This window comes from Coturnix japonica, chromosome 4 (assembly GCF_054131305.1).
Source record: "Coturnix japonica strain WE chromosome 4, WE-NBRP24, whole genome shotgun sequence".
NCBI classification, from domain to species: Eukaryota; Metazoa; Chordata; class Aves; order Galliformes; family Phasianidae; genus Coturnix; species Coturnix japonica.
This window is the reverse complement of record NC_140666.1, coordinates 34,387,466-34,413,740: the sequence shown is the minus strand read 5'-3', so window position 1 is coordinate 34,413,740 and position 26,275 is coordinate 34,387,466. Positions and strand designations below refer to the sequence as shown.

The following is a 26,275-nucleotide window of genomic DNA, read 5'->3' as shown; positions in this document are numbered from 1 at the left end:
CTTGTGAAAAATAAACTTTGCCAATCTTGCAATACATCCCATTGTAATCAGACCAGGCTTTTTCAAAGTAGCAGCAAGAACAGGAGACTAGATGGCACAAAGTAACCTTGTGTAAGGAGGGTGTGGGATCGTTTTTTGCGCTTCCCCTCCCTCCCCTCTAATAATATATCTTCACCAGATCTCAGCTCCAAGTGCACTGCAATGGCTTGGGAGAGACTGTTTGAAGCCTTGCAGGAAAATGGTGCATGAACACATCTGCCCTAGGGTATAAAGGCTGCGTGTATGTGGTGATCAAGGAGTACTTACATTCCCTACCTCCCGTGTCTCAGATGTGCTCCTCCTAACACAAAAGTTTCCAGAATGAGCAGTGCATCTCCAGAAAAGAGGCACAGCCTGCCTCTTCCATTCAACAGTAGAGGAAGAAATGCATGATACAAAGCTATTTCACCTTCTTTCCTTTGACTTGCCTTGTGCAATATTTGTTGTGTGCTGCAAAAGCTACCAGCCTGGAGATGGGCTGGCATTACGGGGCTTGCATTCACATGATGTTTGAGGGGAGACTTACGCAAAGCCACATTTCTTTTGTCAGCACATATGATGATGCCTGAAGACTAGAAGCAGCTCTCCCAGATTCTGCACCCTATGGAAATCAGTGTGGTGCACGTTCAGCAGCTCATTCACAGACTAAAGCTGCTGGGGCCCAATATGATCATCTTGCCTGACTGCCTGTATAATACAAATTGGCAGCATTTCAACAATGAATAATAATAACTCATTAATAAGTAATGGGAGCTGAGAGTCAGCAGTGTTTCCAGATGTGAGAACGCTTCCTGTAGCACACAGCCCTGCTGGTTCTGTGTACGGTATCTCTGGATTACAGCAGGTAGTCTTGGGAGGATTGAGAGCTGGTCTGCAAGATGCAGATCTTACGTGACTTATGTCTGGATCAAAAGGAGGTTTAAAGACTTTCCTGTTGCTATTGACCAATTGGAAGCAGATCCCCAGGCTGGCATGATAGCTCTGATATGTGGAATGCAGGGGATTAAAGGAGCTTCAGCAAGAGATTTGAGGACGCGTTGGTTGTACGTCTCTCGTCTCCCTCACAACACCTAGTAGATCTGTGACAATACTTTGTACTTGGTATTTTAACTTGCCTACTTTGGAGAAAGATCTATTTTAATTAGCGCACGACTTCAGCTCCAGGGATTCTTTTCAGCCGTGTTCACGTAAGGAAGTTTAATTTCACCTTTGTGGAAATCAGCTGTGCTTTGGAGGCAGATGACGAGCTGTGCTCGTGTCTGGCCTTACCCAGTGTCTGCAGGGAGTGCAGCAGGTCTCAGCATCACCACAGACAGGTATGACCCAGTCCCTCAGAGCCACCTGCAGCGTGCTTCATGGGCATCCACAGGGCAGCTGCCATCTCTGGCAGCCCCTTCTAGCCCTTAGTGCCTCCAAATCCAGAGACCATCAGGGTGGCCTGGCAGGGAGTGGGCTGCCATGCCATGTCCCGTTGCTTAGCAACACCTCTCTCTGCCAGCCATCTCCCCTCAGTGCTGCTGAGGTGAGGTAAGCGCAGCGCAGAGCAGCACCGTGCGACGCTGGCTGCTGTCGGCACTGGTGTCATAGTGATGGTTATTGCTGCAGAAGGACTGGGGAGTGTTTCTTCACATCCTTCCTCTTTTGAAATTCTTACTTCTTCTGTGACTTGCCTGTGTGGTTAATGGGTGGTCACTGTGTTACCGTGCACCTGACATACAAACTGATCAGACATTTCTGAAGTGGTTGCTGCTTCTGGATGTCTCTATCTTTCAGCCGTAAATGGAAAGACTTGAGGCTTTCTCCTCAAAAGTACCACAATCCAGTGTGAGAGAGTCAGGCTTCGTGCTGCCAGCTGTGGCCACCTCTTTTTGTTACTCGTGTATTTAACAAGCCCTGCTCCCCACCACTTTCTGTCCCTTCCAAAAGGGCACTGATGCTAACATGAAGGTTTCCAGATTGCAAACATTCCAGGAAAGCCAGGACTTTACTGATGCCTGAGGCTCTGCGTTGTCTGCTTGCCCACAGCAAGAACAACATACTTCCTTTTTTTCCTCTGACCTTAGTCTGAAAATCCTGCAGAGGTATTCCCTCGGCTTCTCCTTACTCAATAACTGTTTGCAGCTCAGGACTGACCTGGAAGGCTTTGTTCATGCTGCTGGCTCGTTACCTGCTGCCAGGTCTTCTGCTGAGCCTTCATTCTAGATTGGTTTTATTCCATTGCTTGGCACTGAGTGACTTTCTCGCTCATGAAAAGATCTGGCAGGCAGGGGAGAACTTTGTTTTATGTTGGAGCAGTGCTCTGCGGCGACACATGCATATGTATATCTGGCATTGCCCTCTGCTGGGATATGCCAGAACTACTGGCATGTGCCTTCTGCCGCTCTGATTTCTTCAGAACACTCTTCTCTACTTTGGGAAATCACCTGCTTTGGATGCCCGTAACAGCCCAGCAAGCAAATGGGTGCTTCTGTTCAGTAGGTGGTTATCATGTAGCACCCAGCACAACAAGCAGCACGGGACCTACCCCAGCACAGACATCCACATCACCAGGTCCAAACCATTGTACCTGATCTGCGTCTGCTCACCCTCATGCTGAGGAGGGAGTTATGAAAGACACAGCTTAAAGGCTCTGAGATGGAGGACTCCAAGTCCACCTTTGAATCCACTTGAAATGGCTTCCTAAAACAGAGGCCTTTGAAAGGTCCTGAAATGAAGACCTGTGTAGAAATGAAGGCCCGGTACTAGTGTGCTGCAACAGAGAAGTACATCTTCAAGGAGAGGCAGCGTGTACCTTATGGTAGATTGGTGGTGTGGAAGTGCAGGACAGGAGCAGTCTGTGGGAGTGACCCACTGCCAGCCATTTCTTTCTTGAAACCAGTGAATAGCAGCAGAGGAATGTTGCATGCCTGATTTTGTTTCTTTGTTCATGCAGAGGCTGGCAGGAGATAAACCATGTGAAGTGGGAATGCAATTAGCAGTACTTTCTTTGGACACCTCGCCCTGGTCACTGCCTGGATCAGCTAATACCCCTGTGCTGACTGAATTGCCTTTCTCAGCTCAGGGAGAGATGGTATGGCAGAGTGCAGGTAACTGCTGCTAAACTAATAGATTAGTTAGTTTAACAGAAAAGAAGATGCTTATCCCAGCTCCAGAATTGCCTTAATAATCTTTGAATAACCTAAATGCTTCTCAGTATAATTCATTTAACCAGCTCTGAAATGAGAAACATAGAAATAGGTAGCACTGACTTGGGACGTTTATTTTTAGGTAACGTTTTTTTTCCCCCCTTTTTTCAGCATCAGAACTACTTTCATCTTCTTCAGAGCCAGAGTTATAAATATCTTCCACTGAGATCGTGGGCCTCTGACATGAGTGCGAAGCACTTCTCCCAGCTGCACATGACAATCATATTTTCTTCCATTCCATGGCACTCTCACAACCCTCTGATAGAAAATGCCCTCTCAGCTCCTAAAATCCATTAGTTATTTTTCTGAGGAGGAAGGAGATACTCCTGGGAAGCCGCACAGGATGGGTTGTATCTATTAAATACAACATGTCCCATTTCTGCCTGTTCCTAAGCAGGGCTACACAGTTCACTTCCTTGCATTTCAGAGGCCTGCTTCTTCTTTGCTTTATACCTTGTGAAATCAATAGCATGTGCAAATGACTTCTGGCCTTGCTCTCCTTTGCTTACTGGAGCCTTTCTCAGTGAGGTTCTTGCCCGTGATGCTGGCAGCATGACAGCTTCAGGGTGACAAAGCTTTACTTGTCAGTATGTTTTACAGGAAGGACCTAGAAAGAAACGAATTAAAGTCTCTGTTAATCCCAAATTTAGTTCCAATCTCAAAATTTGTCACCAGTCAGACATGTAGCCTGTAGCACTTAGCCTGTCTGACAATGTTCTCCTGCTACAATCCTGTCTGTCCCACTTGTCAGAAGAAAATGGTATTTCCGATGAGGACTAGTGAGATCTGCACACAAGTGCATTAGCTGCTATTTCTGATCCATCACACAAGGCTGGTTTTCTGCTTCCACAAATTATGGAAGTGCATAGAAAGGGGGTGAGTGCACAGAGGGTTTCCATGCCACTCGTGAGGAAAATGTTGGAATTGCAGCACTTTCTCTGCAGGGTTGTTCTTTTCCCTCTCCTGCATCTCAAAATGAGATCAGAGCGAAGGGATGAGGGGCTGCAAAGAGATGAGAGGCTGCAGGTCCTCGTCCTTCGGTGAGGCTGTGGAAAGGTAACACTGCCCCAGATGAGGACTGAGTGGCGAGTTTAGGTCTGTTTTCTCTGACTGGTGCTGTTGCTTTAGGGAGCCTTGCTCAGTTAGTCTAAAAGAAGTACTGGGAAAACTTAATAGGCATTCCCCTACCCTTAATTTATTGCTCTGTGCACCACAGTTTGGAGCTGCATGTTGAGAAGTAGCATTTCCAATATGTTAATCATCACATACTTAGTCTTCCTGTTGGTGTTCTCTTATAAAACACTTGTAGCCTGGAGTAAGCATCACCTGACCATGGATGGAGAATACTGGAATGCACTTCAAGCTGTATTGTCCTGAAGTCGTTCATGATTTATGCTGCTAGTTTGAAAGCAAACAAAAGCACTTGAGGTGACTTTGGAAATTCATTCCTTCTTAGTTTCCTGGGGTCTGTAGTGTTCTTTTGTTTGTCAATCAGGATTTCATTTTTGGCCGTTGCTAATTTAGTATTACTTTCAGAAGTTTGTTCTGCTTTTACCTATCTCTTTCAGCTTCACTTTTCTTCAAAGGAGAGCTGAAAGATGATAACTCTACATCAGTGGGTCTCTCATCAAGTGTGTGGCTTGTTTAACACCTGCTTTGTGCAGCTGGAGTCTGCTCTATTGCTCGTAAGCTAAAAATGTAAGGATGTAGTAATCTGGAGAAATGGTGCTGTTCCAGCTTATAAGCTCTGCAAAGAATAAGGCAAATTGTACAGGAGAGAGAATGGGATGCTCTTTGTTTTGACACTTCTCTGTGTCAACTCAAGTTGTTATCTTCTGTCAGAACCCCTTCATTGCAAACTGTAGGGACAGCGTGGAAGTGCTGTCTTTAAGGACCACAGATTTGCCACCGTCATAGTTTATTAGTGAGCATGGCTAAAAAATGAATATTGCTATTTTGTGGTGCAGCAGAACAAAGCCACTTGGTCTGCTCCCTCCCATTTCAAAGCAAAGCGTTCATAGTGCAGAGAAAGCCTCATTGATTAGTTTTAATGGGCAGTATCTCTTTCTGAGAACTGAAATGTGTTTGCCATTTTGGCATCAAGGTGGATACTTTTTCATGCTGTTTCCAGGCTCAGAAGGGTTTTATTCCCTTGCTAATCTGAAGAGGTACCCTTCAGTCAAGTGAGGCAGTCTAAGAAAATCCTCTCCTGCTGTAAATCTCTGAGCCTGTGTTTAGCATAGAAATGAATTTCCTGAATCAGATTAGGAAGCATAAGGGAACTGCATGAGCCTAGAAGGGACTCACAGCCTCTGTGTACACTGCTAAAAATGCACTGCAGGATAGGCGTCCTGTACAGGGGACCCATGGGCTGGTAGCTCAGGTTTGCCTCACGCAGCCTTTCCCACACCCCCCTCCCTTTCTTCTGTTTCCTGAAATAACCCATTGCACTGTATGTGGGGACCCAAGACGCCGATCGCCAAGTGTTGGCATTTCTTTGTTGGTGAGAGTTGAGTACCCAGAGAGCCATCCCCCCACACTTGTAACTTGGCTGCATGGTAAGCTGAAGCATTGCTGAGTCACACTCCTAATTAGTGATGAAGTTACCACCAGATGTGTGCACACCTGTGGGGGAACCAGCAAGGAGATGGCTCCTAGCCTGCAGCTCCACTCGGGATAAACACAGGACCTCATCTCACTGCTTGTGCCAGAGTTGTGGGTTTGTCACCAGCAAGAGTACAGGCTCAGCTCCACTGGCTCTGTTAACATTCATTGGTTGAACTGCAGGGATAGAACCGCCGCTTTCTGAAAATCAGCTTGTCCTCCAATGCCCTCTGGTGACGGGAACTAATTAGATGCCATTGCTTTTATTGAATCCAGTTGCAAAATACTGATGTTACTTTGTTCCTATTAACTACTTTAGGCAAATGTTACAATTTAGCACGAACAGAAGCCCGTGGTTCACTAGTTTGCATACCAAACTCTCTCTGTAATTGCTACAGAACTTCCCAGGAGTGGAAAAATAAGCTGGGTCCAGAAACGCTGTAACACAGAGAATCTCCAAAGCTTATTAGGCTTATCCTTTAAATACGTTAGTCCTGATCCTTATGGCAGAGAACTACACTTGTGCGTGTGTGATGGGTGCAGAAATGCCTCGTGTCACCTTCCACGCCTAATCTGTTGTGATGGAAAAGCAGCAGCCTCCAATCACTGTTAGGAAAACTGATTGCTGACATAAACATAACCATTCGTGTTTGCTGGTGTGCAGCTTCTGCCCGCTGCCTGCCAGGGTGAAGTGAAGGTACAGAACCAACAGGAAGCAAGGAAATGGGTAGGCAAGAAGACTGATGCTACTTGGCATTTGGGAGTTGCTCTGCCTGATAATGTATAGACAGTTTTCAAAAGGAGACTCAATGGAAGTGGCAAAATATGATTGCTTAGCCATGAACCCGTGTGAATAACACTGAGATGGTAAATACCATTTTAATTAAAAATGCAAAAAGCCTGAAAAACCTCAATTTTATGAGCCTAGTGAGCTTCCGGGTGTTTTTGTGGCACTGTTCTTAAGAACTGCCTTCTCTGTTCTTCCAGAAAGGCATAGAAATAGCAGCTACTTTAAGAAAGAGGTGCTCCAGGAACTTGCTGCTGCAGAGTCCTGCCATAGGCTGAGTGCTTACAGCTCAGTGATTCACCTGTGATGAAGGCTGTCTGCGACTGGAGGTGCTGGCAGAGCCTTGAGTGCGGAGGGGATGCAGGCCCAGGTGTAACTGGCTAAGCTGTGTCAGCACGCAGCTTGGAAGCCAGCTGAAGCAGATTCCAGAGGTACCGATTACGGTGTGTGACATCTGCAGGCTCTGAGGGAAAGGCTCCAAGAAAAGTTGGCTGGGGCAAGCTGGGATGCATTGATTTTGTCCCTTCTGCACCGTTGAGGTTTGTCACTCTCCCATACTTGTCCAGTATCTGTTCTGATGGCACCCACCACAACAGATTGCCTGGACAGGATCCTGCATCTTCACATCTACAGCACGCGTGCAGTAGATTCATGGAGGAAGGAGACAGAGCACTGTGCAAAGCTCTCTGAGCTTTGGGCTCCAGGAGAGTTAAGTCTGTGTTTTTCAGAAGAATCTAGAATTAGTTTCCTCCTGCAGAAGCAGAAGTCAGTGACAGTAAGCAGACCTGAGCCGGGGCAAAGTGTTACAGAAAACATCATTGCCTGAAATGATTTGCAGCAGCTCCCTGAGGGTCTGTCATGCAGCCAAGAATAGATCCTGCATCAAAGGAGTGTTTTGTCTGCCCCCAGGCCTGGAGGCACTGCCAGCCTTGCATTTCAGAAGGAGAAAGAGATTCAGTACCTACATTTTAAATGGAGAATTAACCCCAGATTTGAGTTATTTGGAGCACCGAGAGCAGGTGAATGTCCTCATTAACAAGGTATCTTGTTATCTATACTCACATCGCAGGGTGGGAGGTCCCACCTGGCCTGTGTAGGTGCTGTTCCTGGAGCAGTGGGGACTTGCTATGTGAGCCAAATGATCAGTGGGGTCTTGAGAGGAGAACTGCTGCTTGAGAGTCTGCTGGCATGACATGGTCAGACGATATTTTGTCTTTCTCCATCCAATCTTTTCAGCGCTTACGAGGTTTGTCTCTATAAATTACATAAACACTGAGGAAGGAGGAGTCTTTTTCTTTCTCCTTTACTCCCCTTAAACATCTGTGAAGTGCCTGGTTTCTTTTTACAGCTGATCCACACAGAGACAGGCTGAGAAAGAGCCTGCCCAGTGATCTGCGAGACAGAGCTTGCACAGAACAGCTGAAAAAGACAGCTGGGAATCCAATGGCAGAGTTTGTCAGGGCTGGAAGCGTAAGGTTCTGCATTTGCAGTCACATCTGATGGCACCTTCAGAGAGAGCAGCAGAGTCCCCAGTTCTCAGCTGCTGCTCCCAGAAGCACTTACGGTTCCCAGAACTGATGACTGGTACCATGAGTCATGTTGCAGTGGAAAGCTACAGGTTAACAGCGTGCATCCCACAGAGAAAACATCCCCAAATTGGAAGCAGGTGGGAACCCAGCTTCTTGTAAACAAGTGCCAGAAAGTTTCCGCTTAGAGTTTTGTCATGCCTTGTCTGGCACATGAGTGCAGCGTTATCTGTGTGCCTTTGCTCGGCCTCCTCCCTGCCTGACATGGCAGCTTGTGTAACTGAAATCACAGCCTCTGAGCAGCCCTCTGCCATGGCTTGACAGAGCAGCACTAAGTGATACAGCTGCACCCAGCATGCTTCCAACAAGCTCCTTGCAGTAATGCACCTGGTTCCCCACAACCCTCTCCAAAATGAGATACTTCCAGCCACTTGTGGCTACAAAAGTCCTCAGTTGGTGCTGCAGATTCACCCTCACTTTCAGATGAGCAAATCAATATTGACAACAGCTTTGTAGGTACAATGTAAACATATTTAATCACAGCACACCTTTACGTTTATGTAGGAGCAGATTCCCCCTGATGTCCTGCCCCTGTCTCTGCAGTCACCAAGTATGATGCTCACAGACGGGCATTCAGGCACCACCAGCTCCCAATCCCTAATTTCCCCAGTCCTGCTGGTGGCCAGAAGGTCTCCAGCTGGATTTCACTGCTCTCCTGCAAGGACTGCTGGACTATCCAGGCCTGCAAATGGCCCCTCTCTGGGAAACCACTACGGTGCTGTTCTGAGAAAATACCAAAGACCAAACCCTACTCAGTGGAATTACATGAGAAACCACTATGTGGAGCCAGCCGCTAATTATTCGGCTGATGAGAAAAGTGGATTTGATTGAGCTCCTCTCCAAAATCTCAGGTGCGTGTTCTCCCCCATTACCTTAAAGTTTGCATCTCTCAGCAGTGGAAGCACGGGACAATTTGCTGTGCTGCAACTTGGGTATGTAATTCCACTGGGGAGCACAGCGAGCCGCTGCTGCTGGGACAGAATGTCGCATCCCTTCTGGTTTCCCTCAGCTTTGCTGATTTCCCCGCACCCCGGGACGCAGCAGAGAAGCGTTAGGAGCAGAGATGGGAAGAGCCGACCCAAAGCTCCCGCTGGTCCCGTGATGCGGATGTGTTGGCGCTTTGAGCAGCCCGGTCGGTACCACACGCTCCTGAAGGCCCCTCCTCCATCCCAGGCCACTCCCTCAACAGGGCGGGGATAGGCGGGGCGGCGCGCGCGCGCCCGGCCGAGGTCTCCCGGCTGCGCCCCGCCCGTCGCCGCCGCCGCCGCCGCCATGGACAGCGACGAGGAGACGCTGGAGGAGACCGTGGAAGGTGCCGGCCCGGGGCGGGCTGCGGGAGGGCCCGGCCGCTCGGCATCCGCGGGGCGGGATGGGCCCGGCCCCGCCGCTCGGTCCCGCGGGCTGCGGGCGGGGGCTCGGGGCTGCGGGCGGCCGGCCCCGCATGACATCAGCGGGCTTATGCAACGGCAGCGAGCACGTGGCGCGGGGCCGGGAGGGGTCGCGGGCGGCACGGGGGGTACGGGCGGGACGGGGGGCTGCGGCCGCAGGCGTGGGGCCGGGCCGCCGTGCCGACGGGAGCCGCTCGCATCTTATGTGGCAGTCGTTCTTCTCATTAAACCCTGGTGGGCCGGACAGCCTGGGAGGAGTAACGGGAGATCCGTAACTTCGGTGCGTGTTCGGCCAGCTGGGTCGTGTCCTCGCCTCCGTCCCCTCTTGCGACAACAAGGAGCGGTGTTCTGCTCCCGGAGCGCAGCGGGAGCTTCCATTCATCGGAGCAGAGCTCAGCACAAGGCCTCGGCTCCGTAGCAAAGCTGCGTCTGTGTCATTAAGCTTGGGATTGCTTGTTTCCTTTACGTTTTTTCCTGTTGACTGGAAGACGCTCGATGTCTCTTATTTGTTGGAGACGGCTTGCTGTCTTTATGTTCTGTGCCATGTTAATCCGTGATGGGGCTGAGGAGCCCCACGGGTGAGGTCAGAAGGTGGTTTGCTTTGCTTTCCAGAAGTATCACGTGCTGCTTGTTTTGGTGTGTTGATTTAATCCGAGTGCTTTAGAAAAGCGTCTCTCCTACGGCAAAGGAAGAACTTGTGGTGTGCCGTGTAGGGCTTGTGAGCTTTCACCACATACCTTCTCATACTGATAAGTTAGGAATTCAGGCCCTTAAGTAAAACCTGATGTGTTTGCCTGGTGGTTTTCACTGTAAAAGAAACATCCGCATCAGAAATATCAACACTGTGATAATGACATGGGCATAATTGCTGAGCCTGTCCCACTCTGTAGCATGACTGTCCCGGTGCCAGTAGGGACCGAGCCTCCCCCTGCCCATGGGAGCAATAAGGGCTCCTCTGTGCCATTAGGGGAAGCCCTGGGGGATGCAGCATGGCTCTGTACTTCTGATCCCTTGCTGCTTTACTTCTCTGAGCTCTCATGCTGAGTGGTTTGATACTTTCTATGCTTTGTAAACAAGATGGGGTATCACATTATTTTCTCCTATGTGCCTTCTTCCTGGGTGTGTTTCTGTACTGAACTGTATTACACATAAGAGATGGTTAATAAACCTACAGAGCATCACTCAGTTACTTTGAGGAACATTCTCTTAGTTACTTAGGGCTGTGGCAGGATGTGTGTGCGCTGCCTGTGGGAGGACTCCTTATATCCTCACTGTACTGCGCTCCAGCACCTTTGTGTCCCCAGCACAGTGCCAGGGGCTCTGGGTACACCAGGAGCAGCTCTCAGTTTCCCTTTGGCTTTGAAGAAGCAGCAAGAGCTGCAACATGAGCTCAGTTATGCTCTGAGTTAATGGGAGCTGCCAGTTGCATTCGGTCTGACACAAAGCCGCACTGGGGATCTGTGTGTCACCCATCTGCCATCCCTGTGTGTGCCAGCTGTGATGGGGAAAGCTGATATGGCTGCACGTCTCAAAGGCCTGGCAAGCAGCACTTGAGGTACAGCGTGGCTGACTGACAGGCGTCCTGCAAGTGTGCAGTGTTGCAGCTATTACATGCTTTTATTTTTGTATGCTTATGTGGATATAGCTATGAGGCGGCACACCCACATTGTTGTAAGGCTTATATTTATCGTAAAACCCCCATCTTACTCAATGGAGGAGAGTGTAAATGTGGTCTGTTCTCACCAGCAAGTGCATGCTTTAGATTTGAAAAGTTACTGCGTTTTTAAAGCTGTGTGTTAAGGGAAGGTAGGGTGATATGGAACTTGTTTATTTGGCTCCGGGGGGACCTCACTGTGGCCTTCCAATAGTAGAAGGGAGCATATAAACAGGAGGGAGGAATGGCTGTTTACAAGGGTGGGTAGTGATAGGACAAGGGGGAATGGTTTTAAACTGAGACAGGGGAGGATTAGGTTGGAGATTTAGGAGGAAGTTTTTTACACAGAGGGTGGTGATGCACTGGAACAGGTTGCCCAAGGAGGCTGTGGATGCCACATCCCTGGAGGCATTCAAGGCCAGGCTGGATGTGGCTCTGGGCAGCCTGGTCTGGTGGTTGGTGACCCTGCACATGGCAGGGGGTTGAAACTGGATGATCTTTGAGGTCCTTTTCAACCCAGGCCATTCTATGAATCTATTTCAGATAGGTTTCTACTTTTTCACTTGTTCTTCTGTCTCTCATGTCTTCTGTCCTCTCACTGTATCCCTCCTTTTTTTTTTTTTTTTCACTACTTATTCTGGGTACAGTAGCCTGAGTTACATTGAATCTCTTGATAACTTTTCTTAACAGAAATGTTTTGGTAAGGGTTCATGTTTAATACTGGGGAGGTGCTGCAACTGGGGCATCTGTGTGATAGGGGCAGATGTGCAAGTTGTTACCAAGTTTAATGTGGTTTTTTTTTTTTGCTGTTTGTTACATGGGTTTTCTTTCAGGACATCTAGACGATGATGGCTTGCCACATGGATTCTGTACAGTCACCTATTCATCCACAGACAGGTTTGAGGGAAACTTTGTGCATGGAGAAAAGAATGGCCGTGGCAAGTTCTTCTTCTTTGATGGAAGGTAAACACCAGCTCTCCTATGTTCTGTATTTCTCTTCCTGCTTTCAGTGCTATGAAGCTCAGTCCATGTTCCTCGCACTGAGAGTTTCCAAATAAGCTTTTGTATGAAGAGCTATAGTTGTATACTTTAGGAATTGGGATGTGCTCAGGGATATTGAAAAGTCACGGTGACAGCTACTTGGGTTACAGATTTCAAGCCTGTAACTGCAATGGACTTCTGTGGAGGCCTGTGAGGCAAGTCAGGGACCTGCAGCTCCCTGTGCCAGGCCATGCACAGGTGTAGGAGCCTCTCTGGGTGCTTCCATGTCTGCTTGGTCTTGGGAGCTGCTCATGGCTATGATGGAGCAAGTTACATGTGGCTTTGTTTTCAGCTCTTCTCCATCTTCTGCACGTCGCTTGTGGCCTGCTTTGTTTTCAGAGAAGCCCCTTTAACTTGCACTTTGTTTGTCTGGAGCTGTGGCAGTGACAGGGGCTGCTCTGTGCCTGTGGGTGCATTTCCTTCCTAAGCCCTCATCAGGAGCACCCCGAGTGCCTTCCCCCACCAACAGCGCTTCTCCTCGCAGTTGCTCAGAACTTCCTTGGAAGGAGCAGCAGATGTCTGAAAGGACACGATTCTTCATGGCTCCGCAGCTGCCGGTGGCACTATGAATAGCAGCTGCAAGGCTGACAGTCGTGCTGGCTCCGCTCTCCCCCTCCCAGCTCTGCAAACCTCCAAGCAGGAGCGGAGGTATTGTGCTGCTCAGTGAGTCAGCTCCTTGTCTGCACCCTTCTTTGCAGTCACTTCATACAGGAGACTGTGGGGCTGTTTTCATGGGGAGGATAATATTTTTATTCAGTTATGCAGAAACTGATCAGAACTCTGAGTCTGGATGAAGGAAAATCCCCTCTGTTGTTGGTAATGGGCTTATTAAATCTTGTGCCAGTCGCTGAAAATCACTACTGCCCAGCAGTTGACCTCTCCAAAACACTGTTTTTTTTTTTCCCAAGCTGGCTGACAGCGTCTCTATGGACACACGTACATAACACCTCTGTGCCTGCTGATGACTTCAGCAGAGCAGGCTCTGAGTGTACGGTTGGAGAAAGTGGCCCACAGCTTGGTTGGTGGAGCTGCTCCACCTCACCTGGCAGTGCTCTGTGGGGGAACTCGAGCTGCTGCCGCCAGTACTCAGCCTTTTCTGTACCTCTTTGCCATTGCCAGCTCTTGATTTTTCTTTAATTTACATAACCCTTAATAAAATGGAACGGTTGGCTGCTGGGTGACTGCAGGAACCAGCAAAATGAAAATATACCACAGCAGTCTGCAATATAGTTTTAGAAAATGGGGTGTTTCTATAAACTGGCCTGAGCTTATTGTAATTGAGCCACGGCAGCCATAAGCAAGCGGTGACTCTGGTTCCTAATGGCATCACAATTTACTTAGCTGTGCCCTGGTAGCAGGAGTGCCTTGGTCATGTCAGATGGCACAGTGAGGGAGGATGACTTGGCGTAGTGCAAGGCCTGCTGTTCCCATTACCTGTGCCTTCAGCCAGGCTGAGTGCTTAGGAAGGGATCTTATGAAGAGAAATGAATTGCAAACGTTTCTCCAGACATCTCTCCCTATGGCAGCACGTTCTGTGCTTCAGGGCTGGAAGCAGGCAGATTTCAGCTAACCTTAAGAGTCCCCATGACTAAACATCAGTTGGTGTTTTTTTTGTTTGTTTTTTCTTTTTCTCCCCCTTCAAAAATGCAGTTCACCCCACATATCCTTTCTGAGAGCAGGCTCACCTCTGGCAGGTTCTTTGCTCCGATGACATACTCGAGCTCTCAGCAGTGCTAATGCTTGCAGGAGAGCACTTCACAAGCACTTTGCACAATAGCTGTGAGCGTGATGTTAGCGCCTGGCGCTAAGCTGCAGCTGCTGCTTCCATTAACCAGGCACTCCCATAAGCTGACAGCTCCCAGATCACAGCAGGGACATGTGTTATGTTTAAGAAAAAGCTTTCAGTCCTGCCATGTATAAGGAAAGGTGGGTAAGGGCATGTTGGTGTGGTTTGGTATTGGGAAGCATACTGCATTAAGCCTGACTTCTTTCGAAGAGTAAACTTAAACGTGAGCTTTGTGTGTGTTATCAGCTGCAGAGAGTTTTGCTCTTGTGTTCCCAGACAAACTGCTTACTCCGTAAATGTCTGCATCAGAAGCAGAATTAGACAGCAAAAGTGCATGTGCTGCAGCCAGTCATTAGCTAAATGTGCTCAACAGTTTGTATTACCTTAGGCTGCTTCTGGCTCGAGGAAGAAGTGATTGTGAAGGAGGATCTGTTCAGTGTTGCTTTCGTTCTTTGTAGTTTCCATCAGCAGCCTTTTTAAGCAAGGAAACAAAGCAGAACACAAGTGTTGTTGCATCCCTTCTGAAGGGTTTGTGAGATGAAGTCGAAGTGAGCTGAGCTTGTCTTTGTTCAAGTTACAGCGCAGCATGAGTTGTGTTTGACAGGCTCTGTTCCATTTTAATAGAAATACATGGAAAAATGACAGTGCCTTTAGCAAATCCAGGACAGGTTGCTGCTAAGTGTATTGCTAGGAAGCCAGCTGTGACTTGGTGGCAGGTTGTGGTTTGTGCTCTATTATGGTCCACCTGCATGACAGTTCAGTGTCTTCTCACCAGAGTGATGTCACCACAGAGCCACACACAGGAGGTAGAAGAACCTAATGTGAGTGTAGCTTTCTTGAGCAATACTTAATTCTTGGACCAAGAGCTGTCCATTCATTGTTTTAATTTGCTACCACAGCCTATAAAAAAAGCTCAGCTGCGTAATTTAGATGAAGAATGTTCTGTACATGCTGTGTGCCCTAGTCAAAGGACAGCATAAGGAGCTTGGTTGTGTTGTGCCAACACTGAGGCTTTGCTTCTTACAGAGGTGAATAGTCTTCTATAGCTGATTCCTTTCTCTTTTTGCCAGCACCCTGGAGGGGTACTATGTTGACGATGCCCTGCAGGGCCAGGGAATCTACACGTACGAGGATGGAGTGGTGCTTCATGGCACGTATGTGGATGGAGAGCTGAATGGCCCAGCCCAGGAGTATGACAGTGATGGGCGACTGATATTCAAAGGGCAGTATAAGGACAACATCCGACATGGAGTTTGTTGGATATATTACCCGGTAAACTTGACCTCTCGCTCTTTTTCTTTTTTCTTCACGTATCTTCTCTCTGCAGCTGAAGCAGATACCTGCCAAGGGCCAGCTATCCAAAAGGAAACATAAAAACCTAGGTGGAAGTTCTTTTTGTTCTGGTTTTGGGTAGTCCAAGATACAGTGGAACCTTCTCAGTGTTGCTCAGTGTACAGTGGGGCTGTGAGCAGACTGCTGATGAAATGCATGGGAGACAACAAGCTAACATAACCTGCTGCTCCTATTTAGCTGGGGAAGGACACCTATACAAGGTGTGTGCTGCCTTGGCCCAGCAAACAAGATGGAGCTGGTGTGAGAACTCTGCCTCTGACTGTAGGGTGTGGTAGTACTTGAGTCAATAAGTGAGCCAGAGTTTTTCTGATTCTTGGTAGAAACTCAAGTATTCCTCTGGAAAACCCTTCAGAATTGCTATGTGCTCTTATTACCGTGCTGAGTTACAGCAACAATGGTGATTCTGTTGGTTGTTTTTCAGGTGGGCTTTTGTACGTGCATTACTTTGGGCCTTGTTTCACAGTCTGTTCACATAAAGCTTCTGTGAACTGAAGCTCAGTTGTGTCAGGCAGGAAAAAGCTTGGGTTTGGGTGGTGTCAAACAAGTTGGATGACCCAGTCCCAGTTAATTTCTTTTGTCATTTTTATCCTGACCAGAATCAGATCCAGCTTCTTATGTCATTCTTCCTCACACCTGAGCTTATGGCAGTTAGCTTAGGTTGCTGCTTTTCAAAACTCAGGAACAATTACTAAGAGCTCTTTTCTTCCTTGTCCATACTTTCAGGATGGAGGCAGCCTTGTAGGAGAAGTGAATGAAGAAGGAGAGATGACTGGAGAGAAGATCGCCTACGTGTACCCTGATGGAAGGACTGCATATTCCGGAAAGTTCATAGATGGAGAAATGATAGAAGCAAAACTGGCAACCCTGACATCCTTAGAGGATGGGAAACCTCAGTTTGAAGTAGTACCGGGCAGTAAGTTCCGCTAAACACGCCAACTTGTATTCTTGCTACCAGCTCTGTGCTGCAAACAGCTCAGTCTCTGTAACATTTCTCATTAGAAACTCTGAAGGCTGGCTGTGATGAGAGGATGAGTGTATTAGTGAGAAGCCCTTTTCCTAAATGGTAAAATTGGGCAGAAAAGCACAAGCCCTTTGCTCTGCAGACAAATGGGAAGTGACCCACGTGGTGGTGCTACTGAACTGCATTTCGTAACCCTTCTCTGGTGCACTTGGGGACACAGTCCTGCTTGTCGCCCTCACCGCTGCCAGCTGGGTCAGCATGAAAACCTGCTTAGCAGTGGTAGTGCTGGCACAGCTGCAAACTCTGTCTTGTTGGTAACATAACTGGGGGTGTGGAGGGGGGCTGTGGTTTGGCTGTAGCTCCATCAGTTGGTTGTGTGCAAGTGCATATTATTGCTGTGCATATCATGTCGTCTGTGTTATGGGGCTGGAAGGACACAGGGATTGGAATTAGCGAACTAGATTCAGTTGTTGTGTAACAATCTGACTCACCAGCACCCTTCGGACTGCTGACACAGAGGCTATAAAAAGGTTGGTGTCGAGCATGTCATTCTGGGATGGCTTTGGTGCTCTGGGGTTGTGCGCTGCATTTTGGGGCAAGAGGGTTAAGCTGTGAGCAGAGCAATGGGCATGAGCAGGAACCATGCTGCTGCAAGGCTGACTCTTTTGTCACCTAAGATTGTGCCACCCAATACAAAAAGTCAGTGAGAAGATGGGAACTGAGAGTATGCCCACGGCCTTTTGTTTTTGTTTAAAATCTCTTGGATTTAACGTAAAACAAATCTGAGATGGTGCAGTTGTGCTTTATAAATAGGTTTTGATTGTTCTGAATGAAGCTGCCCTAGACCAGAACAGATCTGTTTTTGAAACTCGGATACTGTGGGCAATGATCCTTTTACCAAACTTAGGAATATTTGGAGTTGTTTTTCTCCTTATGTCCACCTTCATCCTAAGCTGTCTCCCAGATAGTTTCTGGCAGTTGTTTGGGTGGGGATGTAAGGATATAATTAGAACCGTACCACTGAGTTGCTTAGAAATAGCAGGAAGTAAATGATGGTAGCAAATGTATTTGTGATTACTAACTTTATCTTCTGGATGATGTCTGTTCTGGTTTTGAATTAGAGAACATTTCATGTATGAAATAGCCCAGGTTTTGTTTTGTTTTTTACTTAACATACTATTAAATATATCCTTTTGAATTTTGCTTTATGTTTTAATTAAAGACTTTGGGGAAGGTCAGTTGTAGAAGGCTGCCCAGTCCCTTAAAACTTGATAGCTTAGGGGTGATGTATCATTTTGTAAACAAGATGTTGCCACTGTTACACTGAGGGAGGAAAAGTAACCAAGAAACTGTCCCGCTGAAGTAGGCCTCTCACAGAGGTGCACCTCCATTTGATACCCTTTATTCCTTCTCCCTTTCCCCCTTAAGCATAACGCCTTATACAGACATTAATTCTGTAATGTCTTGGTTGTATTAAGGGCTGCATGCTTGATGTACCACCCATTCATTTATTTCCTTTGTTGGTTTCTCCTTTTAGGCCCAGTGTATGGTTTTGACAAATCTACTTCATCCTGCATTTCTACAAATGCTCTTCTTCCTGATCCTTATGAGTCAGAGAGGTGGGCTGGTTTTTTTTTCTCCCTTACTCCAGGGCTGTCTGTAGTTCTTTGCTGTTACGATTTTAGGACCTGGTTTCACCAGCATTTCCTTATTTGAAATAACTGTTGTGTGAGGGTTTGTCATATGGAGCCTATACCACAGATCAGTAAACATTTGACTTAATTGAATTTTTCTGTCTTGCACAGTAAAATTGCACTCTTGTGGATGGAACACAGCCGTGCATTGTAAGCGATTAAACTAGGATCTCTTTAGTGCTTGAAATATGTCTTGAGTCCAGTACTTGGACTCTAGTAATAGCCCCCACCTGTAACATTCTGAGCAGCTGAGTGCACCGCTCCCCCCTTCTCTAGACATATACCCAGCTTCACATCCTGCTGAATGGCACCTCCCTACAGATGCAGCAAAGTGCCAAAAGCAAATCCAGAAGCTGGAGGAAAGCAGGGTTCTGCTTCTTATTCTCCCGTCACATTACAGGGTGTGTTTCTCATGGGACATGCTTCTCAGCAACTTGTCCCATGACAGTCAGTTGGTGACACTCACAAACTGCTTCTGTGACTGGTACGTGGCATATCACATAATTTTACCTGGACTTAAGAAGCTTTGCTCTGTAGGAGATCTAATTGTAATCATGTTCTCATACTGTGACATACCTAAGTAATCGCTGTCCTTTCTTCTCCTTGTAGGGTGTATGTAGATGTCTCTCTCATTTCCAGTGCTGGAGAAGGATTGTTTTCAAAAATAGCAGCAGAAGCTCGCACTGTTATGTCTTTTTACAATGGAGTGAGAATTACACACCAGGAGGTAAAGAAGACAAAAAAGTCAGTTTGAATTTTCATTGCTCCTTTTGAAATCTTGTAGCATCCCTTCCTACTGTTAAGGTTTAATACGGAGGAGTTTAATTGATAGGAGGTGCACGTTTAACTGTTTATTTTAGGACAAAATGCATAGCCTGGAAAAGCTTTAGTTGCATGTATTTGAATGTTTGCTTTCAAACTGCCGCCGAGGTTGATCCTCCATGCACACACTGGGTTTTTGCCTTGCAAACTAGGTAGACAGCAGAGACTGGGCCCTCAATGGGAATACAATATCGCTGGATGATGAAACAGTCATAGATGTGCCGGAGCCCTACAACCACGCCGCCAAGTACTGTGCCTCACTGGGGCATAAGGCCAACCATTCTTTCACTCCTAACTGCATCTATGACCCGTAAGTAGAAGGGTTTGTTACGATTCTGAAGCCATGAGATTGGTGCTGCATCTTGGGCTTGTGAGGCTGGGAATAACAGGTCCCAGTGCCGAAGGAGGTTGTGTTGGAAACTGGCTGGCATTGCCTGCTCCGGACATCTTTGGGGGTTGGGGGGCGGGGAGACTGTCAGTTTGGGGGAACTGACCGTGGGTTATAATACTCATTAACTCTGCTTTAAACCCTACCTTGAGTAGGACTGCGCTACATTGGCTGAGCTGCAAAAGTTTGACCAGCACCATCTAATGTGCTGCCACTTGGAAAATACAGAAAAAAGCACAGAAAAATACAGAAAATACAGAAAGAAATACATCCTGCTGCTTTGCAGATGATGCACAGCATTAGGAAACGTCTGATGTTATATGTATGCTCAAGGGTACAGATGTCTTTCATACCAGCATATGAAAGGACAGTCCTGTGGATTCACATGTGGGAAATAGTTTTCCTTTGTTAAATTAGCTGGTTTCCTTTACTGTTGGGCCCTGGGAGAGGATGCATTTTGATTGGTCAGTAATCTGTGCTGGGGTAATGAAGATGAGTAATTTTCTGTGCTCATCTATCTTGTATAATATGTGCTTGTTTCTTGTTATCCAGATATTCACCACTGCAGGCCTGAGGCATGTGGCAGCAATTAACCTTTTATTTTACTTTGCACAAGCAATGTTGCAGGTCTATTGAAAGACCTCTAGCAGCAGAGCTACACAAATGGGTTCTGATATATTGATATATGTGCCCTTGTTACTTAAGTCTTTATGAGGTTGACTCAAAGAAATCTGTTGATCTGATACAGATTACAGACAGAGCAACTGCTGAAAGTATGCATAGAAGGGGCTAATGGAGTCTGTGAACTGCCAGCTAAGCCTAGCAAAACTGTTTCTTCTTGTGTTTAGGTTTGTTCACCCTCGGTTTGGGCCGATCAAGTGTATCCGTACCATCAGGGCTGTGGAGAAGGACGAAGAATTGACAGTGGCCTACGGATACGATCACAACCCTGTGGGGCAGAATGGGCCAGAAGCACCCGAGTGGTACCAGCTGGAACTGAAAGCTTTCCAGGCTGCCCAGCAGAAGTGAAGTGGAGACTCCTCAGTTCAGCAAACTCAAAAAGAAACTTGGATCTATGCACTACCTTTGTACTGAAAACTGGACAACCAGGGATTGTTCATGCCGTTGCATCATAACTTTGCATTCTGTGTTAAGAGATAAGTTTCTTGCATACTAACTAGGTTTGACTGTGTTACTCATAGCAGATTTAAAATTAGCTAGCGTCGCACCAGTCTTATCTGGAGAAATTATTTAATATTCTATACGAGACGTGATATTCTTTGGTAGCTTCTGCTTTTGCACCATATGCAAAGATGCCAAAAGACTAGACAGAAAACTAAAATGGGTATATCGTTCACTTTTAGTTGGCAGACTTAGTGTTGCTCTCTATCTGCCTAGGCATTATTGTGCAACTGCATTTTGCATATCTGCCACTTGTGATGATAACAGTAATATTTTGATATTCTCTAATAGTAGCATAATTTTGCCTTTTTAAACCTTTGATCTGAATCTTGCAATAGAGCAGTTTATTAGCATCTAGGAGGCTGGGTTTTAACTCCCCTTTCCTCTCGTCTGAACATTGTTCTTTCCTTTTTTGCAGGAGAAAATCCTTTCTAACTAGTGGAAAGGCTTGTACGTGTACGTGAGAGTGCTGTGTGTCGGTCTCTGTGGCTCTCTAAGTAGTATAGCGACATGTCCAAGCCTAATATTTATCTGGCCTTTACGGCTGGCTTATTTAATTTAATTTATGATTATGACACGCAAATGAAGCTGTTCTTTGCATGAAGATTATCTGAAAGGAAAAACAGGACTGGCTTTCCGAAGGTCTTTGAGAAGTACTCGTTCTGGAAGGCAGGTACATTAATGGTGTTAGCATCCATGAGTTGGTTTCTGTATTTCATCTGTTAGGGCGGACAGTTCTCAAGGCAGAAACGAGTTCTTTCAAAGGAAGCACGTGGTTTCTGAGGGCAGGCTGCAGAACTTGGTGGAGGAGAGCAGTATCTTTTGTATGTGTTCAGTTGGCAAAGAATATAGCTGTCATTTAGCAGCACTCAGATAGTGAGCGAATACGACTAGAGGAATCAAACTGAGGTTTCAGTGAAAGCTATGAAGTTTGTTATTTGAAAGACAAACAACTGAATGTAAAAACATCTCTCACTGTTCACATTTAGAAGCAGCAGTCAATCCATAGCTTTGTTACAACCAACAGCGGGGGCTTGTGAATATTTGTCTGCAGGGCTGTGTTCCAGGGTTTTTCAGGAATAGGGGAGTTGTTCATTTTGTTTGGATGCTATGCCGGTCTTGCCTAATGCTGTAGAAGAGAGAAATAACGATCACTTTAGTCTGGATGCTGGAGCCCATCTGGGACTGTGATGTTCTCTTCAGGGCTTAGCAGCTTAGCGACAAATGAATTGCGTTTGCAACGCTTTCTTCTAAACATTTGTAATTAACAATGTTTGTATATATGTAACATAGATGACTTGGGAATCAGACCCACCTTTCTATCGCAGCGTTTGGTTGCTTGAATGGTTGCAAGTGTCTGGCTGCCTGAGGAGCCAGACGTTGGGCCATTGGCAGAGGTGGAAGGAGGTTGCCATCAGTGCATTTGGAGAATCTTGGCTTGTGGTAGGAACTGTGAGCGCAGACCTCTCCAACGTGGGGCTCTGCTTATTTCCTGCGACTTACCACAAAGATTTTTCAGCACTTCACTGTTGAAGCTTACACAAAAGATATTGTCTGTGTGCTGGGGAGGGGTGCAGGCACTCCAGGGGCTTTTTGATGCTCTTCCAGCAGCGAGCTGAGTGTGAGCTCCAATGCAACTGGAGACTTGTGCCACAGCTCCACTGCTGGCTGGTCTGAGGCAGCAGAGGTGTTGCCTCCAGGTCTTGGCTGAGTGTGCAGAGAGACAGAATTGAGCCTCGCATGTGAGGGAGAATTGTCAAAGGGCAATTGGTGGCATAGCTTCAACCAATCAACCTCAATGAGAAATCTCTGTCTTTATTTATTTGTTTTAATTTTCCCCACTTCCCACAAGTTGTTGTATTGGATCATGGCTGTTTCAGCCTAGTGCTGTGTTGAAGTGCAAGAGGGAGCATGTGTACGGCTGTATGCAGCTGTGAGCAGATGGTAACTCCTTCCACAGTAACCCACTTTTCTTCCCAATAACCTTCTCTGGATCCCTCTCCTCCTTATGCCAGTTAGGGAGCTGTGCTTAAAACATGCGATGTCTCGAGCTCCTTTGGCTTTGTTTCTGATTGGTCCAATTCCTCTGCTGTCTCCTCTTCACACAGGCCTGATTGTTTTGGTAGATTGCTCTGTCCTCCTGTTGTGTGAATTTAGAGAGAGGCAGAAGAAGAGGGTGCTCTCAGCACATCAGGTTTGGAGGTAGCATCAGTGATTGCATTGTGAAATAGGGAAGTCCTAGAAGAAAAGGCGCTTGGCTGTCTCCTTATGTCCTCAAAAGCCGCTGCTTTGGTGACCGCCAAGCAAACGCTCTTGCTCTTGTGCATGCCTACAGCCAGCTAGCATGCTGCAGCTTTGGTCTGTGTTAGCTCTGCTGTCGTTTTCCTCTTCACTCTGTTAAAATCTCTTGGTTCTCCTATAGATCCGTGACAGTGACATCCAGTGATGTCACTGGATGTGACAGACCTTTGAGAAAAGTTGTGATTATAAAGCTGCTTTGGCTTGATTCAGGACCAAGCCCTTGGGTTCCTCTATATTTTCTTTTTCTTTGTGGTCTGTTACAGTAGAGGTGGCTGGAATGGTTTTTACCACAGGACAGTGAAAGGACTCATGACTGAGTGGGTCCCTTGGGGCATTTTGGGGGGTGTGTCATGGCAACCACAGGTTGAAACAGAGGTTAACTACGTAACTCCGAGTGATGCCTTAACTTGGTCAATGCATTTTGCAGCTCAGCTTCTGGGGCTCACTGGATAGTGAGACCAGCTTAGGACTGCTTACCAATAGCATTGTGAGACCCACAACAGAGCTTGATTTCAGCTTGAAGAGGATAAAGGAGTTGTTTTGCAGAGTGGTTTGTTTCAGCTATTGAATACCACTGACTATTTGTGAAAACACAATAAGTAAAGAAACTCTACTTCTCAGAGTCTGCCTGGGTCCTGTTTGGTCAGGGGAGAAGCTGGAAGAAGACATAGCTGTCAGCTAAAGCTGGGATAGCTGTCAGCTAAAGCTGGGTGACCAGGAGGATCATGGTGTACTCTTTATGACTAGAGGATAGTGTAAAAGAATTTATTACTGCTGTTTTTTTTTAGGTCCAGGTCAGTTCCCAAATTCCTCCCTTAGTCTGCACACTTGCAGATGGCTTCTCTACAATTTAAATGTTGTAACCCATGTTCGTTTGTGAGAAGGAGCCTGTATCAACCTGTGTTAGTGGCCACTGACCCTCTCTTTGGGGAGGTTAAAAACTAAAATGGATCTTTCTGTGGCAGCACTGTGTTTTGTCACCGAGAGCAGAGAAGCTTAGTTTTCTGGAGAGGAAGTTAACCTTGGAAATGAGAATGTGAATAGTTACTGCTGAGAGCTACCTGCTGGGTCACGCCTGTGGGTAACAGGGAAAAGGACTTAGGTCTAGAGAAGGGATCTCATAGCGAGTCTGCTGCTATTATGTGACTCTCTGGGATCTGCTGGAATGAGTAATTTTCTTTCACAAACCTGAAGAAGCTTTTTTCCTATTCTTTGGTATTAATCATAAAAACACCTTAGCCTTCAGAAATCAAATCCTAGAAGTACCTGGGTAGGGTTCTTTAGCCATCCGAATGATGGTTCTGGTCGCTCTGTGACTTCTTTAGCAGCTACGATGATGCCTTCTGGCATGGGCCTTGCTTTTTGCTCTGAATGCAGCTGAAGCACAGCAACAGGTGACTCATGCTGGTTTCGGGGCAGCCAGGGATGTGCTCAGCCCTGTGAAGCTGTGTGTTTTGGGGCTGGCTAGGCTGACTCCAGCTGAGCCTTTCTAGGTGCAGAGCTTTTACTTGTGATGCCTGCACAGTAGTTTCTTACTCAGGGCTGCTGTGTTTCTCGGCTGGTGTGGAAGCAGGTGTGCCATCAGATGCTCTCTTGCCCTCTGCCATGCACTGGAGGAGTGGAGGACCTGGTGTTGTTTGGTACCAGGAACTAAGAAGTGTTAGAAATCCTCACTTGTCTGTTTCCTTCCTGCTTGCCTCTAAGCCACCTCTGCTGCTGAGTTGTCCCCATCGCTGTTTGCAGCTGGCAGGCAGTTGTCCTTTGGTCAAAGCCAGGGCTCAGTGCTTCGGGTGCAGCAGTGCTGTACAGCATGGTTCCTGGCCCAGAATCATGCCTCGCTGATTTCTTTTGGCCTTTCATTTCAGCGGGCAGTGTTTGACCAAATGCTGCAGTTGTGATGAGGTGACGAGTTGTACAGGGCTGTCACCCGCTGCTCTGGTTTCCTCTTGCGCATCAGAACTGCTACTGCTGAGTGTATCTGAGGAATTCACTTCCAAGCACTTTAAAAAAACAAAACAATTGCTTTGAAAACAGTTTGCTGAAGTATCTCCTTCGGTGCTGAGTCGCTGTGATGGCCGCCTCCACCTCGCTCAGCACGCACTGCTTTGTGCTGGGGGTGTTTGGGTGAGGAGCACAGGCATGGGAGCAGCTTTGCCTACAGGTGTATGTGGGCATAGTGCTCACCTGTGTGTGGGGGGAGCTGCTTCCTTTTGCTGCATGTACTGCAAACATGAGAGCTGAATGTCTGGGACAGTCTTGTACAGGACTTTCTTTTTTTGAAGAGGTGCAAGATTTGAGTGCATGTTTACTTGCCCCAGATCAAAGGTTTTGAACACTAAGGTCACTATCAGCTGAATGGACCCTTCTCTTGGCGCTCTTCTGTCTTCAGGCAATCCAAGCTGCTGCCCTTTCTCTCCCACTTTTGCTGTACCTATTGTTGGGTTTTGGTCTTTTCACTTCCAAGAGAGCTATGTACAGAAAAAATGAAAGCAATTAAATGTTCAAGCCATAACATCATGAGTGCGGGAAGAGCCTCTGCACGAGTTTTAATGTATTTATATGTGAAACGATGTTTGTATGAAATATTTTCACGGTAGAATGCATATTTAACAAAAGAAGTTGCGGTAAGATGAAACAGAGTTGAAAAGGATGTGTTTTGTAAAGGTGCAACTGTGATTGGTTACTGCTAAGTAGAATTCTTTTTCTTTAGGGGAGATGCAACCAATTATTGCGAGCTGCAATTGCGAGAGGTCCTTTCTGCTGTTTGGGGAAGTATTTATGCAGCATCCCGTGTGGCTGCCATAACTCATGGCGATGGCCAGGCCGGTCACACGTTCAGGACATACCTCTCCCGCCCCACGCCAGCCCTGTCCAAACGGGGCCCTCCCTCCTTTCTGCGGTTTCCTCCTGTGCGACTTTTCCTACTGTAACTGTACCGGGTTGAACTCTTGAGCTGAGATCCAGACTAAAGTTGTGTGTCACTCAGCAGTTTCTGCCGGGCCTTCTGCTGTTTTAATACTCTGTAGCCCATCCTTACTGGGTCTCTTTGTTCTGAAGAACTAAGTGCTAAAGAATAATCCTTGGGGTGAGCTTACACGCGCGTTCACAGTTAACCCCGGCGTATCTAACTTGTATACAGTACTTGATAGGTGTTTTATGACATTTGTACTCGAACTATGAGCCTTACTGAACATCTGTAGGTTTATTCATGACTTTTCAAAATGGATAACTCTAAGAAAGATGTTTACATGACTGACGATTGCCCTTCCTTTGATGTTATGAATGAGGTTTTTATAGTGTGTTTGGGTGTATGTGCAAGGAAGCAAGAAAAAAAAAACACAAAACGTTTCTGGGAAAAAAAAACAAAAACAAAGCAACAACCAACAAACAGACTCGGGAAACATTTGTAATAAGTGAATTTTAAAGATCGCTTTAATTGCGCTACGGAGGCAATGCAGATATTAAACTATTCAACACAAGCGCTGTGTGTCCGTGTTCGCTGCG

The 26,275-nt window shown here is 46.9% G+C and overlaps 2 protein-coding genes across 4 annotated transcripts; one reads left to right on the top strand and one right to left on the bottom strand.

The window, feature by feature from the left end:
* Positions 1-3,273: 3,273 nt before the first annotated feature.
* LOC146761024 (uncharacterized) lies at positions 3,274-9,661 on the bottom strand. Of its 2 annotated transcripts, none has more exons than XM_085546431.1 (2): positions 9,074-9,661; positions 3,274-3,831 (listed from the first exon to the last, which is right to left on the bottom strand). In XM_085546431.1, exons 1-2 carry the CDS (start codon positions 9,647-9,649, stop codon positions 3,802-3,804), a joined length of 606 nt encoding a protein of 201 aa, XP_085402557.1. In that variant the 5' UTR covers positions 9,650-9,661; the 3' UTR covers positions 3,274-3,801. The 2 variants fall into 2 exon arrangements, with proteins under 2 accessions (XP_085402557.1, XP_085402558.1); XM_085546432.1 differs by lacking the exon at positions 3,274-3,831 and adding an exon at positions 7,718-7,869.
* Positions 9,428-26,250, top strand: SETD7 (SET domain containing 7, histone lysine methyltransferase). Of its 2 annotated transcripts, XR_001554803.2 has the most exons (9): positions 9,428-9,513; positions 12,077-12,206; positions 15,141-15,342; positions 16,147-16,336; positions 17,922-18,003; positions 18,688-18,805; positions 19,053-19,210; positions 20,137-21,143; positions 25,482-26,250. XR_001554803.2 is itself a non-coding variant. In XM_015861041.2 (8 exons), exons 1-8 carry the CDS (start codon positions 9,474-9,476, stop codon positions 20,315-20,317), a joined length of 1,101 nt encoding a protein of 366 aa, XP_015716527.1. In that variant the 5' UTR covers positions 9,428-9,473; the 3' UTR covers positions 20,318-26,250. The 2 variants fall into 2 exon arrangements, 1 of the variants encoding a protein (XP_015716527.1); XM_015861041.2 differs by having other exon boundaries at positions 20,137-26,250.
* The last annotated feature ends 25 nt before the right edge of the window (positions 26,251-26,275 follow it).